At 46.9% G+C, this 18073-nt stretch overlaps 1 protein-coding gene across 1 annotated transcript; it reads right to left on the reverse strand.

The window, feature by feature from the left end:
* Nucleotides 1-606: 606 nt before the first annotated feature.
* Nucleotides 607-16246, reverse strand: MAP6D1 (MAP6 domain containing 1). The gene is given in 4 exon segments (XM_039728026.1): nt 607-2706; nt 5245-5362; nt 15584-15745; nt 15747-16246. Coding segments are annotated over 4 exon segments (528 nt in total). The 5' UTR covers nt 15917-16246; the 3' UTR covers nt 607-2628.
* Nucleotides 16247-18073: the final 1827 nt, after the last annotated feature.

Below are 18073 nucleotides of genomic sequence, written 5' to 3' on the forward strand. Positions count from 1 at the left end.
ACCCTGGACCTTACAGTGGTAAGTGCCTGCTCACTTTTCCTTCTCTTCATTACTCATGTGTACATTGAGCAGCAGCTTGGGAGCCTTTGGCTTTCTCCTGAAAGTCTTTTGAGGCATAGCTAGAAGAGCTATTGCACTGTCTAGGGAACCTGGTTGTATCTTCAGCACTTCTACTGACTGAAATGTTCTTGGGAATAACTGTAAAGCAGTGGTCTCTTCTAACATTCAATGCTATCACCTTTTCCTGTAATTTATGTGAGAAGGCAGAGTGAAACTGAGGTGAAACTTAACAGGGCACAGTGTGGGTACTGCAGAAAGGGATCTTCAGAGCATGGCATCTACATCAAAGTGTGTCAAACCTCTGCATTTCATAGGGAATGCAGCTGGGCCACAGCTCTGAGTGTGCCTTCAAGCTGTCCTTGCTGGGGGCTGTGCCTGGGGGAAAGCTCCAGGAGTAAGGAGTTGACACTGATGGCTCTGAATGCATTCCCAATGCCTTGCTTGGTGTCCAGTGTGCCCTGCTATCATGCAGTGACAAATTGTACTGCAAGGTTGAATACCTGAGGGTTGTATTTTACAACCATAACAACAAAAATACGCGAGAGAACCAATAGCCAAAATACATTTTAATTTATTAAATTAAATCCAGTCCATTTGATAAAATACAAGCTTATTATATTACCAATTTGTTTAAACCTGGGTCATTTTTTTAAGAAATACAGTCAAATAAGAAGAGATAATAGACAATTTCCTTTTTTACTTTTTTTTCCCTTGCTGTTAATAAAGTCCAGGATTGAAATGAACTTAAATTGTTTGAACAAAACTATTAAAAACATTATAAAGAGATTAAACAAGCAGATTGAATTCTTGGAAACATCTAACATGCAAAACTTCTTTTAGCACAGTTTGAATGCTTCAAATGAATTTCCTGAAAAATTATTTTGGCAAGCACTGGGATTTCTGCAGGTTTCTCCAAGGATGAGTGTGGGAAGAGCCATCCCTTGTCCCAGCCACATGCAGCTTCCTGCAGGTGCTTTGTATTCGGTCCCCCTATAGAGAACAGGGATGGCACCATTAAATTCTCACATAATACTGTGAGAAGATGCTGTCTGCATGTACTGCAAGTACAATTCACATGCCAACAGCTCAAAAATTGTTCTTATGGGAATTATCAGCAATGCATACGTTTTAGCAGAATCCCCAAAGTTCATTGAATTTGTCTTAGACTTCAGCTAGTAAGAAGGTTAAGAAAAAATCCTTCTGTGTAAAAGTCTGTTTTATTACAGATTAATGAATATCTGATCACTGTTCAAGTCTGAGGATAGTTTCCCTTGTTCTGGACAACACATGTGTTGCAAACGCAAATTAAAAGTTTTCCAATTTATTTTTCCAAAATAATTAGTAAATCCATTAAATAAGCAGTAGACTAATCATTGCATGTTATCGAAATAGAAATTGTAAAGTCTCTATGAACAAAGGCTAAAAAAATGGTTTCTTGAAACACATGTACCTCAGCAAAAGTTAAATGCACAGCAGTCTAAAAAAATCAGCTTCAGAACAATGACACTTGAAACAGCCTATCTTAAAAATGACAGATGGCTTACATTCTACATTACATTTCTCTTTAAGAAGAATATCTAAGTAACATTCGCTTGTGGTTGTTCCTAGCATTAGCATTACCAATGTACAGGCGATAATTTAGGAATTTCAAGGCAATATTTTCCACCTTGCATATGCAAAGAGTTAACATTTATTAAAAGTATAAGCATATCCTTTTGATTAAAGGATCACAAATTGCTTTAGGTAAAATCCATGTACAATATTTACAGTCACCCTAACAGCTATACAAGTTACATAAGTTTCTTAGATCCTCTGGAGGAGTCTGGTGGGTGCCTGGATGTATCCATGCACTCCTCTCCCCACCAGTCTGGTGCACTGCTGTCAGGGCTATCTCCTGGGGTTCAGTCCTCCCTTGCTCCTGCATCAGCTCTCCAATTTTGGAAATACCCAGCTTGCCAGCCTTAAAGGCCCAAGACACTGCATGTGCCAGATTTATTTTAGAGTTCAGTGACACTGGCTTCCTCCAGCTTCTAAAACAACTTTGGAAGTTCAGACCAGCCCCTTTGATGCTGTGCTTTCTGGCAATGCCATCTGAGGTCCTACTCCCAAAACCCCCCCAAAAAGCTCAGCATTCAGCCAGACTACTCCCTGTCTTTCGGTGGCCTACTTAGAGGGTGTTGCTAAATAAAACTGGTTTGGGTTTTAATTATCCATCCTGCTTGCGAGTGTTTTCCCTCCTACCCTGTGTATTTCTGAGGAGGGATGTTGCCTGCAATCCTGCCTTTGCTGCCCAAAGTCAATCTCCTAATGTGACGTCAGCTGGCATAGTAATGAACCTGCTCCTGTGAAAAACTGGGTCACTCCTTGCAGCGTGCTCTGCCAGTTCTGAACCAAGCGCTTTGCGGTTTGTCGTGTTAACAGAAAGTGTGTGTGCATATCATTAATCACTGGAGCTGCTTTTGATAACACCGGGTCTTTGATCTTAACACTCCTCATGAAAATTGCATAGTGATACATCTTAACAGAAACTCCACGTTTAAGCTGCCTGGGTGTGAGGAGGGTCCAGGTTCACACGTTGAGGATCCGTGATGGCGCCTGGAAAACAGCAGAAGGGTTGGGGGAGAACCTGGTCTTCACCTCTGGGATCTAGTGGGGGAGGAAGGGAGAAAAGCATTAGTGTGACACAGGATTCAGCTGTCAAAGAGAGTTTGAGGGGCCTGGGGTGTTGTGAGGATCTATCTGCTCTCCCTGTAACCACTACCCAAGTGTTACCCCGTGGCTGGGCATCAGTGAGATTGGTCTTGCTGTACAGGGTGATTCAAGGGCAGGTGGGATGTTTGCAAACACTCTACAAGCATCACAACAAATTCACTGCTGGATGGGTGCTGGATTTAAGTGAGAGGAATTAGAGTGGTGTGTGTCTGGTCCTTAAGCTTTTGGAGAATGCCATCCAGGCTCCATAAAAATGTTCCATTGTAATGCTTTATGGGGCCACAGTCCATGTCTGCTGTGAATAGAGGTGCAGACCTGGAGGACCCAAAGGAGACAAACTGGTTACTGGACATGCCAGGCTGTTTAACTGCAAGGACTTGGATAAGGATGTAAACTTCTCACGCCTGGAGGAAAGGCAGAGATAACAATGGTCACTTTCTCTGATGTCTGTGGAATCAGAATTTCATGCAATATATAGCCTCTGTAGTTGTACTGAAGCATGAAGGACACCTGGATGCTTCTGTCATCCCTAATGCTGAAAACTCAAATTATTTTATATAGGACTGACTGTGCATCCAGCCCAGGACTCGGGGTGAATCTGGCCATAAAACATGAAAGGGTTGAAAGCTCTGCTGGGTATGCTGATGGCACCATCCAAGCAGAGAAAGAAGTGCAAAACTATAGGCAAAGAGTACAGGGAAAGCTATTGATCTCTGGCTGATGTTGTTTCATTGTTCTGATTTTTCCATTCCTCTGGGGCTGCATCTGACACTAAGGAACAAGTGTGATATCACAAACAACATATGCACAGCTCAGTGGCTGGGGAGAACCAGCAGCCTGAGTCCTACAGGTAGGCTGTCAGGACATACCATAAATCTGATTTCCACATCTGGCAAAGTCAGGGGCTTCGGGTGAGAAGGAAAATCCTAATGGCCAGATGTGAACCAGGGAGAATCTGACTTCTCTTTGGACTGGTGGCATCTTGGCAGCATCTTCATTCCTGACTACACCTTTGCCATGATGTCTGTTAGAGAGACTGTGATGGTGCCCTGGGGCTCCAGGACGTTCAGAGTGCTGTGGCCTTGGTAGCATGTGTTTGTGTCAGAATTCTAGTCTCCTCTTTCCTCAAGAACTGGAATAGGGACCTTCAGGGATTTATCTAGGACCCCCTTCTTTGCATCCTATCTGACAAATTGGAAAACACCATATTTTTACTCCTTAGGGTCAAAATGCAAAATTAAATTAACAAGGGTCAAATACAAGGTTAAAGGGTTAAATGCAAGGTCTACCCTCATCACTGCACCTCCGTAAACAGCCCAGACTATTCAGAACAAGGAGGAAATTTTGGTGAGGTTTGCAAATTCTGTTTTGCCTGAGGTCACTGTCCCACTTTCAGCAGAGCTGGCTATACCCATCGTGAGCCTCATCGCAGCAGTGTGCCAGCAATCCTCTGCGGAGGAGGCACTTGACTGTCTGCTGATTAAACACTTCTTCCTTGTCTCCTCCAAGGCAAAGATTTACTTTTCACATGTGGCCCTGGAGTAGTTGCTGTTACCTCTACTGGCAGAGCACATTGTGGCTGGGGAGTTCAGCCCCAGCCCTAGCCCTGCATTCTGAGTCATTCAGTGCAGGCTGTGAGCAATTCCTGTGGTTGACTGGGAGGTGCTGTTCTCTTTGGTGGTCTAATGCAAAAAGCAGCTAAAACAGAGCCTTGTCAGTGTGCACTTTCCTTTCTTCTGGGGATGGGGAGTGTGGGGGGCCCTGCCAGGGAAAATGCTGAGCACAGAATGTTTCTTCATGGGATTTTCAACAGCACCTGTATTTCACAGCAATAAAATTATCTCTGCTGGTATAGAGAAACTCACAGAAAAAAATTGTAGAATCTCATAGGAAAATCCCAAGGAAGTCTCAGAGGTGTGCAGCTTGTGTGTTCATCACAGCCATGTCCTCCCTGGCATTCACAGTCTGGGCACCTTCTGCCCACACCAGCAAGGGGGAGTTTTGTGCTGTCTGGGCAGGTGCTGTTCCTTAGGCAGTGATCTGCAAGGATTCCCAGGTAAACACCTGTGCCCAGAGGACAAATCTCACTCTGCAACCCCAGTGCTAGTCCCCACTGACTGCTCCAAGTCAGTGCAGGAGGTGTTAATGGCACCTTACACACAGAGAGCTGATGACACACACCTTGTACATAAGGTGTGTGTCATTGAGGGAATTGTAGATCTTGAACTTCCTTCCAGTTTAAAATCTTTGTCTTGGGTTGAAATATGATCAGTTACAGTATGACATTATCTAGCATGCCTTTTTGAAGGCAAGGGATGGCCACATTGCCTAATGGGCAGTGACAAAACAGTTGTCCCATGAGGATGTGGCTTTATCCTACATGCACCGCAGCAATCAAATATGAGGAGTTCCTGATGTGCACTTTGGGCATTATTCACATTGACTTTAGGATTTTTAAAAACTGCTAATTACCTTAAAGTCTGCCTTGTAGCTTGTCTCTTGAACAAAATGGTCTTCTGGGATAATGAAACCTTGTTTTGACTTTATAGGCTTGGATGGTTTTGCTCCAGTCCATGGGCGATACTCTTGTCTGAAATGAGATTGTCAAGACAGAAGAACTCGTAAAAGACAACATTATCACAGGGTGCTTCTGCTCAGAGTGGTTGCAAAGCCAGAAGGCAAGGTGGGATGCAATCAGCTTGCAAGGCTGACCTTGTCTGAGGCATACTGACAATAAAAGAACTGAGCCTAGCAGCCCGTTTCTCTCAGAAAGCCCAGATTGAAAGATGGAACAGGGCACAGACTGGGCTAACTGTATTCCCTGACTTAACTCTTCTTTATTCCCTACAAAATGTGCTCTTTCCTGGAGGTCATTGATGCTTCCCTCCTGGGTAAGAAGTCAGGGTTACTTTTTGCATGCTAGCCCACAGACCACTTACAATGTAAAACATTGTCTGGCACGTTGGCCACTTCCATTGTAAGACACTGTGGGCTGATGTGTGGCCCTCACATATGCCAAGAGCCTGCTGATGTTCACATACTTGGCTGTGGCTCTCTCAGCAGCAGTGTTTGCCAGTGTGTGCTGTGCTGCACAGCTGTGCAGCTCAGTCTGAAATGCATCCAAAGGGAGACACCATCTCAGCTGGCAGATGCTTACGCTGATGATTTTTCTTCAGATGGGGGGAAGTGCTTTAAATCTGCATGAGGATGTCTGAGAAGGCATTGCTGCTCCAAGAATAAGTCAGCCAAGGGTCATCTGAGAAATGCACAGAGACTGCACTGAGAAAGGGGCAGCACCTTTTGAGAGCACCAAAGAACAGCATTGCAGGGTCTGCTTAGTTCAGCTGCCAGCTCCCTTCTGCAGCTTTCCTCTGCTTCTCTGCACGCCTTGCCACAAACAGGCCTCACTAATGCCCTTGCCATCAGGACTTGCTGGATGCTGCAGTAGCAGCCAGCTGAGCTGCCTTGTTGCTCAGAGGAAGACAGAAGTCTGCTCTGTTTATGTGTGTGTATCTCTGGCAACGAATTCAGGCAGCTTCTGTAGCAAAAGGAGAGGTGACTAACCGAGATGTGACAATCTTATTTTCATACCCTGCCATGGTTAAATAACTGCATTTTACTATCTGCTTATATACAGGATCAAGGGGTAAGACTGAGACTTGTTTTAATGTGTCAAGCTTATCTTTGATCACAGCCTTTCTGAGTTTCATTTTTCCAAGCATGCTATATTTATAATAACTGCAAATTCCTCTTTTAAATATCTAACTCAAAGTGCATAAGTGTGGAGTATTAATTTAGAATGTGTAGTTTAGACTTGATCCTTGTAGTATATTATGGATAATGTCCTATGGAAGAACTTCCTGGTGCTGGAAAGCAAAGCCAGGCCCCTGTCAGGGCTGTCTATGTCACTTGCAAATTTTGTTTATAATCACTTTGTTCTTGCTGTCCTGAGCTGCCACCTTCTGCCTTCTCTGCACCATGCTGTTTGGGCCTGCTCAGGAAGCAGGTGAGTGCCCATGCAGCATCCCTGGTGCTGGTGGTGGCATTCCTGCTCCCTTCCTGCAACACCTCAGGATAAGGCAGCACTTTTGAAGAAAGGTGATTTTGGCCAAGCAATGCCCCAAGAAGGCAACCTTTCAGCCAGGAATCCCAGATGTGAATGAAAGCAGAGCTAAATCTGACCTCTGTCCTGCTGCACAACCAGAGGGAGGACACAGCTATTGGGCAAAATACCAGCAAAATGGTACAAAACCATCAGTTACACCCCCACAGTTTCTAGGAACTGGAACCTGCTGTTCCACATAAAGCCTGATTTCCTCAAGAATGCTGGTGGCATTGATTCCTAACCATTCATCCTTGCACTGACTGGTCTCCCTGCTGCAATGGAGTGTGTCTCCAGCTTTCAATGAATGACTGTGCTGCCTGCCTGTGCAGCCAACTCTGTCTCAATGCTTTATAGCAGATCATTTGCTGATTTGGCAGGCCCCCAAGCACAATCCTTTTGGATCACAAGACCCTCATTTTGGCTGGAAGTCAAACCATTCTCCTCTCAGCCTGGATAGTCAAAACTATTTTTGAAGCACCTACATGCACTGAGGAAATGCTCCCCACAGAATCAGAAACATCAGGGCAGATACAGTCATGGCCCACACCACAGCAGCATTTCTGTTTGGAACTGGGATTTTGCTCTGGGGGAACCCAGAAATCTGAGCCAAAAGTGAAGGGCAGAGCAAAACAGAGACAACTTAGCTTAACTCCTTTTGGGAGCTGAAGTACTTAACACAAGTGCAGCTAACTAAATTTGCTCTGCTTCTAAGCTTGCAGGATATATGCTCCCATCTCCAGCTGCACAGCCAAGAGTCAGAAAGAACATGAGCCCAAACATCAGTCTGGTGACTGGACTAGAAATCAGTGTTGGAGTCATCAGTGGAGTCAATCTGATCAAAGCCTGGGGAAGAGGAATGACCTGGTTTTAATGCTACTTAGTTTAAGATGTTAAGTGACAAGAATAGTGACTGTCTTCCCCTTTGTACCCCGTGTAGTGTGACATCCAGCTGCTGCTGGGAGTGAATATGTAAGACTGGCTGCTGTTGCTGGAAAGTAATCTTCATCCTTCCTGCTGCACCCTCTCCTCCTCCCCTTGTGCCTAGACAGCACAGCAGCAGTTGTCGGGTTACTTTGGGACTGCAAGGACCTGCAGGGGAGGGAGGGTAGCCTCCAGGCCCAGAACTCAGTGACCAGGCTCTCTTGAGGTTCTGTTTTGTCCTAAACTCTTGCAGCCTAAAGGTGAGATTTTTGATCTCCATAAATGAAATGACCTGGTGGTACCTGAAGTATTAAACCATTGGGGTTGTGAAAGAAACACCTCCAGAGTAGCACACAGGCTTTAAAACAGTAGTGATCAAAAGAGAAGGGCTGGTTTTTGTGTACTGCTGTTTCTTTACCTCTAACTCACTCTAGGAATAATTAAGAAGCAGCTTTTTGCAAGTGGGTTGTCCCAGTTCTTTGATCATATACATCACTGCTTTTTCAACTGTTTCTTTGCTCTTTCTCAAAATCGGATAATAGAGCTCGAGAAAAGGCATTTCTTTTGTAATGTGTGGGGATGTGTCTGCAGGGGAAGCTCTGAATCAGTGCAGTGTGGAGAGGGAGGCTTGTGGCCTGCTGGGACAGTTTAACCCCTGTGGTGATGAGAGATGGAGCAAGTGGGAGTACAAACAATGTATAGGCTAGAAAATAAAAAAAAAGCACTGGACTGTTAATTAGCAGGGTGTTGTGATGAAGCCCAGCATTGATGAGAGCTGTTTCACTGAGCTGCTGTTTATGTGCCACCTCCCCCCGGGTGAGCAGCACTGCCTGTACCAGGCTGTCAAACAGCTGAGACAGGGGGCCAGGCAGGAGAGATGGCCCCATCATCATTCATCGTGTGGCCTTGCAGACTTCAGGGAATGATTTGGGAATGATGCTTTTGGGATTGGTCCTTCTGTTCTTTCCAACCACAGTGTCTGCTGCTGCTGCAGCTCAAGCTGCTGGATGCTGTGAGCTACACGATGACCAGCCTATGTGCTGCCTCCAGCTCTTTCCCCATTTCATGTGCTCTACTAATGTTTTCTTCTTTGCAGAGAAAGCTGTCTGCAAAATCCATCTTATTTCACTGACCTAGTGAACATCTAGCCCAGAAAGCTTTTAATTTCACCAAGGTGTAGGGCACTTCTGTTAGGCACAGGGAGGCAGACAGTGGGAATCCCAACAGTGCTGTTTGCAGTACTGGGGCTGCTGTTTCCATACAGATTTATCTTCAGCATTGACAGTCATGAAGCACCAATGCCAGAACAGCTGTCATTTTAGTACCTCATCTTTATGTCAGTTTGCTTTGCATGATTAATTATCAGTGGTGGTTCTGAGCCACTGCATAACATGGCTTATTTAAGAATTGGAGAAAAAGGCTCATTCTGACCTGGTCAGTATATGGTCAGTATAGCTGACAATAACTCAAAGCTACACTGCCTGACCTACTCTGTTTTCATTCTTCTCCCTCCTTCCTTCTCATACCCATCACATCAGTGACAATTAAAAAGCATAATGAACATTCTTCCAAATTTCATTTTAGAAGGAAACTTGTGTTCACAGCTTGGGGTGTCTGTTATTTTCTTTTGAAAGTACAAACTATTGTAGATGTCCTCTGGGGAAGCCAGACTGCTGTGGGAGAGGTTTTGGCTGAAAGTGTGGGGTGTGAAATGTCCCCCTGTCTGCAACACAGCTCTTCATGGACTACTGCCAGGGCCATTCATCTGGTTTGCCCAGGCAGAGCTGGGTGGCCAGCAGTGCTCTCCCAAGGGACCAGCTCAGTCCACTTGTTGGCAAAGAGCTCCACAGGTCAGGGAGGGTGCTATGATGTCTCCTGGCAAATGGAAGATTGCAAACGTTACAAGTCATGGTCACAGTGAGAGTTCTGCACGACAAAGTCAGGAGCCCTCCTGGATAAGGGATCCATTAAACTGCTTCTCCTCTGAGCTGTGTCAGACACTGCTGGGGTGCCCTTCCAACCCTCAGACACAGAGGCAGATTGTGCCCATTCTCCTATCCAGCCAAAGAGCCCAGCAGGAGGATAGAAATGGGGGAAAGGCTTCAGGAGGGGGGAAAAATAGAGGGGTAGAGAAAAGATATAGCAGAAAGATAGACAGCACACAGGAATTACAGAGGAGGAAAGCAGAAGCCACTTGGATATCTCCTGTCTCAACTCTCACCTCCAGTAAGGTCAGGCAGTACCTGTTTGGAGCTGTTCATAAGTCACAAGAAGGAAGCAACAGCAAAAGACTTGAATGAAAGTACAAGACCCTAAGACTCAAACTGTTATCTCAGGGTGAGTTTTAGGGAGTTGCTTTGCTCACAGGCAGATGCCCAAGGAAGGAGCACTTACATTGGTGTGACAGGACAGGCAGCTGCTTCTCTCTTATCAGAACCATGTGACTGGGGATGTGTGGGTAGGTCTGAGGGTCTTGACTTCTGCCATCCACCCATTTTCCATTCTTGCAGTCTAATATAAGGCTGAAAAGACTTTAAGTGGAGGAAAATGCCTCCTACTTTAAGAAACATTGAATCCCAATTTCAGTTCTACAGCACAGTTTGCACAACAGACACCCTCTCTATTCCCAGCCCCACTGTGTCTCTCCTCACACACCTCTGTGCCCCTCCAAGCCCTCTCTACCCCAGCCAGGCTATGCAGTGCACAGTGGCACTCTCTGGATCCATCCCAATGTCTGCACCAAGCAAGCTTACTTCTGAAATAGCATAAAAATCAGGGGCTTGAGTATTAATTTCCCCAAGCAGCAAGATACTTAAGAATGTAAAGATAACTGTAAGCCTTGATTATAAAAGATTTACTGCTATTATTAAGGATAAGCATGCCTTTAAAGATCTTGCTGGATCAAGGATGGAGCTCCTCATACACAGTACTATTAACCCTGCAGGCTCAGGTGCATGCTCTGATCCAATATATTGCTGAACACAAGCTCAGGTATTTTTTGCTGTTTTCTGCACAGCAAAATAATAAGATGCTTTTTAAAGTAAGGAGTCACCACAGTTCACATTGCTTTTCTGCACAAGCACTATTTGAAGGCAGATGAATGTTCAGGCAGCCAAGTAACACACTCTGAGTGCATCCATAGTTACGGGGAAAAGCCTTCACTCTGTGGGATCCCTCCTCATGGGGGGATGTTTGATTCATGGTCATGGAATGGCATGTGCTGAGTATTTGTACAAGAAGGTGGGAATTCAGTTTGCTGAGGCATCTTCCACCTGCTATTCCCAAAAATCATGAGCAATGGCACAACAGACACCTTTCCCCTTAATTACTCCAGCTCTTTATGAGGTTTTGTTTTCATCAGAACAACATGGCTCACTCTAGTGAGCAAGAAACCTTCCTATCTTAGGGTCCCAGTTTGGTGTTATTTACTGCCAAGTTGGGTGCTCTTGACTCTCACACCTACTCAAAATACCTGCCATGGAAACCCCAGCTGCAGAGACTGGGCTCTGCTCAGGGCCTGCATTGTATGTGTGTGCAGAAATTTGCAGTCATCTCCCAGTTGCCCAAGTGCCAATACAAGTAAAGATGATGGGTCAGGGGAAAAGAAGCAAAACAACTGCTCACAACTCTGGTGCAATATTTTCACTTACACGCCTGAAGTGTATTCCTGGCAGGTTACTGAAGGGATAACTGATGTTTGTAGTGATTTATACTGTAGTTGAGCCTTGACCAGGGTTCTCCTCCCAGCAGTACTGGCCCTGACAGAGAGGCTGTGCCTTCACCCCTATTGCCTTCTAACAAGGCAAGAAGATGACATCCAGAGAACAGAGCCAGGTGGGGATACCTGCTGACAGCACCAACTTCTCTCATCCTCTGTTAAGGGAGCTAAGTAAAGCACTTCTCTATTTCTAGACCGTCTGCTAAATGCAATCAAGACCTAGTACTACAATTAATTGTGTGCAAAGCCAAAAGTACATAGCACCTGCAATTTACTGCTGAAGGGACAAGTCACTTCCGTGATGCCAAAGGACAAACCCTTGGGAAGGTGCAGAGAGGCCACTCAGCACTTTCTTCTGCCTCCTCCAGCATCAGTAAGGTGTAATCTACTGCAACCCTCTGCAGCAGTCCCCAGGATCTTTTCACAGTTGGAGCACATCCCATTTTAGGCTTTCAAGTGCAGCTTGTATTGATTTGCCTTAACCTGTGTGCCTGAGCTCCCACAATGCAGCCCCATTGGGTTTGACTTAATTTAGACCCTGCAAAACTCCAGCCAAATTCAGGGACTGGAGGGAGAGAGAAGCTGCCCAAAGATCTGGGGACACAGGGCAATAGGGTAGGGAAGTTGTAGGGCAGTTTGTAGGGCAGACAGTTGTGCTGTTCTTCCACCTTTTATTCAGTTATTATTTCAAAATACAAAAAATCTTCACTTCCTCAGTAGTACAGGTATTGCTCCAACACCCCCTCCACCTCTTTACTCTGGCCATAGACAGATTCCTCCAGTCTCAATCACTGATCCCAGAGGTTTATTTTGTTCTGGGAAGTGCCAGGTCATGATGACCAGCTTCACTATATAGAGACAGATTTGTGTGCAGCTGTGCTTCCTTCTGAGCTTAAAGCAGAATGCAGAATGAAGTCTCACAGGAGCATTGCACTGATAATACAAAGGTGCATCAAATGGTGCTGAATGTTACAGGGGACTCAACATTACACTTGGGTGCTTCACAGAAACACAACAGGCTGTCAGAGTCAAAATTCCTGAATTAAAAAAAAACCCAAAGTACAAAACCTAAAGAAATCTCAACACCTTACAGAGCAAGAAAACCACTATTGCTATAAAAAGCATGGAGTGGACCATGTAAAAATGCCAACTCTTCTGCATTGTGTTGTTCAAGACAGAACTTGTCTTTCCCACCAAGCAAGCCCAGGCAGCTGCTGAGACCTGGCAGAGTCACAAAGTACAGGTGGAGGCTACTGACCAGCAGTGCCCACGCTGCAGGAGCCAATCCTCCAGGAAGAGCCTCACAGGGGCCTGACCCAGCTGTTCACAGAACCTGCTGAAGCTCCTGGAGCACAAAGGACTCAAATGACCCATTTCTTGGAGAGTGGACACAGTTCCCCATGCAGACAAGCCAGTCCTCAGGGCTGCCCCACCTCCTCACTGGGCTGACCCACAGGGAGGGCTGCTACTCCTGCAAGCAGAAAAGAGGGAATCTCCCTAATGTTCTCCCTAGCAAGGCAGTGAGACTGTCTTACAAAAAACATGTGTTATCATACCTTTGCTTCTCTTTACCATCTGCTGCAGTGGTTCCTGCCTGCATGTCTCTGTAGGACACTCTTCCTTTTTCCAACTGCCCCAAAGACATCATGGGGTTCACCAACCTCCTCCTCAAGACAAAATGGGCCTTAGTAAAGAGAAACCCCCTTGCTCTGCCTCTACCACAGGTGATCTGCCTTCCCTGCTGCCCTCACACCTCTGGGGGAGTACAGTCTACAAGAATTTGGGAGATCCCTGTTGCCAGAGCACAGTGGGGCTGTGTATGGCCACCAAGGGACAGTTTAATAAACAGGGAGGGTGTATATGGTCTTTGTCACAGAGGAAGATGAAGAATATCAATCCTTAATGGTGCTGGTTGGCTACTACTTGAATATTGGACACGTTTGCAGACTGCAGTGCTGCCTTTGGAAAATAAGGTAAGAGGAGAGGAGTGAGCTGTAGTGGTTTTCATGGAAATGTCCTTGTGGGTTGTGAGTGCTCAGCTTACCAAAGGTGGGTGTGCTGTGATCAGCCCTTCCCTGCTTCAGACTGCAGGAGTGCCATCACTGAAGCTACCAAATACAAACCCAGTACCCCAAGTGTAACTTATAATTCGTGTAACTCTGCCAAGTACATGCTTAGTCTTTAAAAAAAAATCTAAAGAAAATATACTCTTGGAGCTTGTGAAGCTATTGTGAACTTTTATCCTGCTGCTTGTTGTGAAGCCTTGGTGCTCAGTGGTACAGCAACTTAAACATGACATTGTTCCAGGTGACAATCTAAAGAAACTATGGGAATTGCTGGAATAAGGTCAAAAGTAGTTGGACTTAAATAGTTCTGTCTGCATCAGTTGTTTACTGTGCCTCCAAACAGCTTAAAGGTTTTATATGGGAGCTTTTTTCCAGTGTGGCTGCCCTGGCTTGCGCCTCCATCCTTGGCATTAACTGCTCCTTCTTTCAGTTGTGAGTAGTTCCTCAACTACCTTGAAGTCTTACTTTTTGTAAAATTTGTTTTGGTTTGCATGCTGCTATGTTGCCCCAGCCATTACTTTGTCCTGTGATCTGTAAACTTCTTGTTCTTTGATGACAGTAGTTGAGAGCCTGGTGTAAGAACAGATGAGTTAGAGGGGAGGAAGGTGAGAGAACTGACTCTGAGCACTTGAACTGCTACAGGAAAGCTGTGGCTCTAATGCAGGCTGATGCAGCCTTCCCCTCGAGTCAGGCTGAAAAGGCAGGGGAAGCTTCAACAACGAGGTGGAGAGGGATGTGTTTCTGAAAGATGAATCTTGCTAGTCTTGTTCTACACAGGTTTCTCTGAAGTAATTCCTTGTGGTTTGAAATTGAAAAGTGCTTTACCTTAAAACCAATAATTACTCTGTGATTGTCCTGTGAGATGTGGCAAAGGAGAAAATAGCATATAAAATCAAGTACTGCAGTTATCCTTTCAGAGTCTGCATGTTAACTGCACAGAGCTGCCTGTGCAGGAGGAGTGGGATAAGCAATACTGCTGTGCAGGCTGGTAATCCTCCCCGAGGCACCAGTTTGTCTTAAAAGCACTGTGACAAATAATCTAATGAATTGCAGTGATGAAATTTCTCCTAGGTAGATAATAATAGGCAATAAGTGCCTAAATACTTGTGAACCAGTTAGAATAAAACTAATTACTCTATTAGTATACCTCATAGGTATATTAAAATCTGCCAAACATCATTATGAGGGAGCATGTGGTAACAACATGAAACTGATACAATATTCAACAGCAGCACTGTGGGAGCTGAAATCCCTCTCCTTCCATGGAGGATGTCAATAAGAACAGAAGTTTGGTTTAGGTGCATTCCACCTGACTGCTTGTTCCTGAAAATAAACATCTGTAATCTGTCATACTGTTCAGAGGGAAAAGAAGACAGCAATAAGATACGTCACTCAATTTTTAAAGGCTCTGAGACAAGTGGTTCGTGACAGTTTTTTCCATTGCCCATTAGATGACATAGGGGATATATCCTGCAAAATGTCTTCTGTCTGACTAATCTTTTAAGGCTGTAATTTGGCTCGCCTTGAATGTCGCATTCCAGGAGTTTTAAAGGGAAAACGATGGTGGCACTAAGGGATGCGGCTCTTGGGCAGGGACGGGACTCGGGCAGCTCCGGCTGTCGGGGGTGCCGTGTCTCCCGGCAGCGGGTGGGCCAAGCGCTGCTGCGCCAGGGATGGCATCATGGATCCCACCCGGGAGCCCGCGCCGCTCCCTGAGCGCGGGGCGGGCAGCGGAGCGCACTGGGGCCGGCTTCGCTGCCCCGGCACAGAGAGGGTCCAGCACCCCCCCGGGGCAGAAGAGACGCTTTTAAGGACCGCACTTCCAAAAGCACAGGCGGCTGCGGCGATCGGCAGCCCCCGTCCCCCTCCCCTCGGCGGCGGCTCCCCCGCGCCGCGGCCGCCCGCCGGCACCCCCGCCCCGCGCTGCGGAGCGGCGTCCCCCGCCCGCGGCAGGAGCAACCCGGCTCGGGGCGGAGCGGGGGATTCGCCGGGCCCGGTTACCTGTAGGAGGTGGTGTGGCCGCCGTCCGCCTGCGAGCGCGGCCGGAGCTGCTCGAGGCCGTCGACCGCCGGTCTCCCGCCGCCGCCGGGCAGGGCGCAGGCGGCGCGTCCCGGGGCGGGCTGGGGGGCGGCCCCGTCCCTCCCGCCGCCGCCGCCGCCGCCGCGGGCGAGCGCTGCCCCGCGGAGGGGGCCCGCCGCGCTGGGCCGGCCCGTCCTCCTGCTCCTCGATGTCCGAGTAGTTGTGGATGGTGAGCGGCACGGAGAGGTCGGACTTGTCCAGCTGGCTCCAGAAGCGGGCCAAGCAGCACACCCGGCTGATGCAGGGCCAGGCCATGGCCGCGGCCCCCACCTCGCCCGCAGCGGCACCCGCGGCTCCGGCGCCCGCAGCCGGCCGCGCTCCCGGCTTCAGCCCTCATCGGCGGCAGCCCCTCCTCCCGCCGCCCCCTTCCCCGGTAACGACACCCCCTCGCCGGGATTACGGCCCGCACACGTGACCCGGCTGCCGGCGGGAGCCCCGTGCAGCTGCGGGGGCTGGCGGCCGTGCGAGCGCGGCCGGGACCGGACCCCGCCGGGCTGCGCCCCCCGTCTGCCTCCGGGGGGACCGGCTCTGCCCGTGCTTCTCCGGGTCCCGCTGTCTGTCTGTGCTTTAGGAGCCGCTCTGTGCCCGGAGCGCGCCCAGTGACGGGCACCGGCCAGGCGGGGAACGCTGCTCCGCGCTAGCTGGGTGGTGCTGCTCAATTGTACCTTCGAGGCAACCGTAAACATTTAGGATTAGAGAAAGCGTTTGGATGCGAAACCTGGCGCCTATAAAATAAGAGATCTGGGTGAGAAACAGCAGCATTGCGATGTGGTTTCCAAGAGCTTCATACGAATCCCCACCTCTCATAATCCCCTTCCATTTACATTAACAGTTCAACCAATTCACTTTTAAAATACTAACTATTGACCAAAATCCAAGCATCTATTATATATCTCAACACAGAGCCTACATCCTTTACTGTTCACTGGAGACTGCAAATTACAGCTTTCCTTTTATACATTCAGGTTCAAAACTAAACAGCCCTGGCACAAACCATTGACACTGACAGAATTACATCAGGAATAAAATCAGGCTTTTGAAATTTGACATTTTATGGCCGGTAGCCACTTATTACATAATGCTCCTCCACAATTCCCCATTCAGTGGGTTACTACCAAAGCTGAATCTCCCAAAGGGTCACCAAACTGTGAAATGCAAGGCTGTAAATGTGAAGAATTCAGATAAACTGATATGCCACCTATTGGAAAATCTATTAAAAGGCTAACAGGATAGGCATTTCATTTCAGAATATAATAATCCAGTTGCAGGTGGTTATCTGATAAGTGAGGGGTAATAGCTTTACACTGAAAGAGGGCAGGCTTAGATTAAATAGTGAAATAATTTTTTTCTAATGAAGGTGGTTCAGGTGGAACAGGTTGCCTGGAGAATCTGTGGATTCTCCATCCCTGGAAGTGTCCAAGTCCAGGTTGGATGGGCTTGGAGCAACCTGGGATAGTGGAAGGTGTCCCTGCCCATGGCAGTGGGGTAGAACGAGATGATCAAGGTCCCTTCCAACCCAACACACACCATTCTGTGAAACTTTATTAAGAAATTAATTATGCAATGGAGGCTGAGAAGGTAAGATTTATTGCTTTGTTTCAGCTAAGCAGTTTCTATCTTAGTGTATCAGCACCTCACTTCAGTCCAGATTTACACCTGCTCCTGGGGTGAAGGAGGACTAGAAATGTGCATATGGACAGGGCCAGAACCTCTCTAGAACACAATCGTGGGACAAAAAGAAATTCCTTTGCAGATGATCCTGCTGTCCTAAATATCTGATTTAGCACTTGCCCCTGCTGCTACCAGTTTTGATTTCACCATCCCCCCGCTCACATGTCAGCTGGGGCAAGGAGACTCAGAAATGTCAAGCAAAAACATTTTGATCCCAACACAGAACTCTTGTCACAATACTATACAGGCTGTTGGATGCTGTGTTTCATTTGCTGTCTGAAAACTTCACAAATGTAATTCTGCTTTTAGGAATATCCAGGGAGATATTTATTAATTTTCTCCTCTTCTTGGTTTTCTGGAACTGCTCTATTCTAAATTGTAATTTTTAAAAATAAATAATATCTGGTAAAGAGGAACAGACTTTACAGCCATGGGAGAAAACAGAAGATCTGCTTTATCACTGGCACAGTACAAATGATGCTCTGATCCTTTTTCCTAGGCCTGACTTAGCAAAATAGATTGGCGAATAAATCGGATGTCTCTGCTCATCCTGTGCCTGACGCTTCCTAGTACTGAGTTCAGCTCTGGCACTGCATGTCTCTGAGCCCACCTACAGCACCAGGGAGTGCTTTGAGCAGCTGCTCATCACAGCTTGTAGGATGAAATTGGCACAAAGGCTAACTCTGACAGGAAAACCAGAAGATGCTGGATGAGATTAAAAAGTTGTCTGCATTTAGAAGA

Source organism: Passer montanus, unplaced genomic scaffold (genome assembly GCF_014805655.1).
Source record: "Passer montanus isolate IOZ18808 unplaced genomic scaffold, ASM1480565v1 scaffold63, whole genome shotgun sequence".
In the NCBI taxonomy this organism is placed as follows: Eukaryota; Metazoa; Chordata; class Aves; order Passeriformes; family Passeridae; genus Passer; species Passer montanus.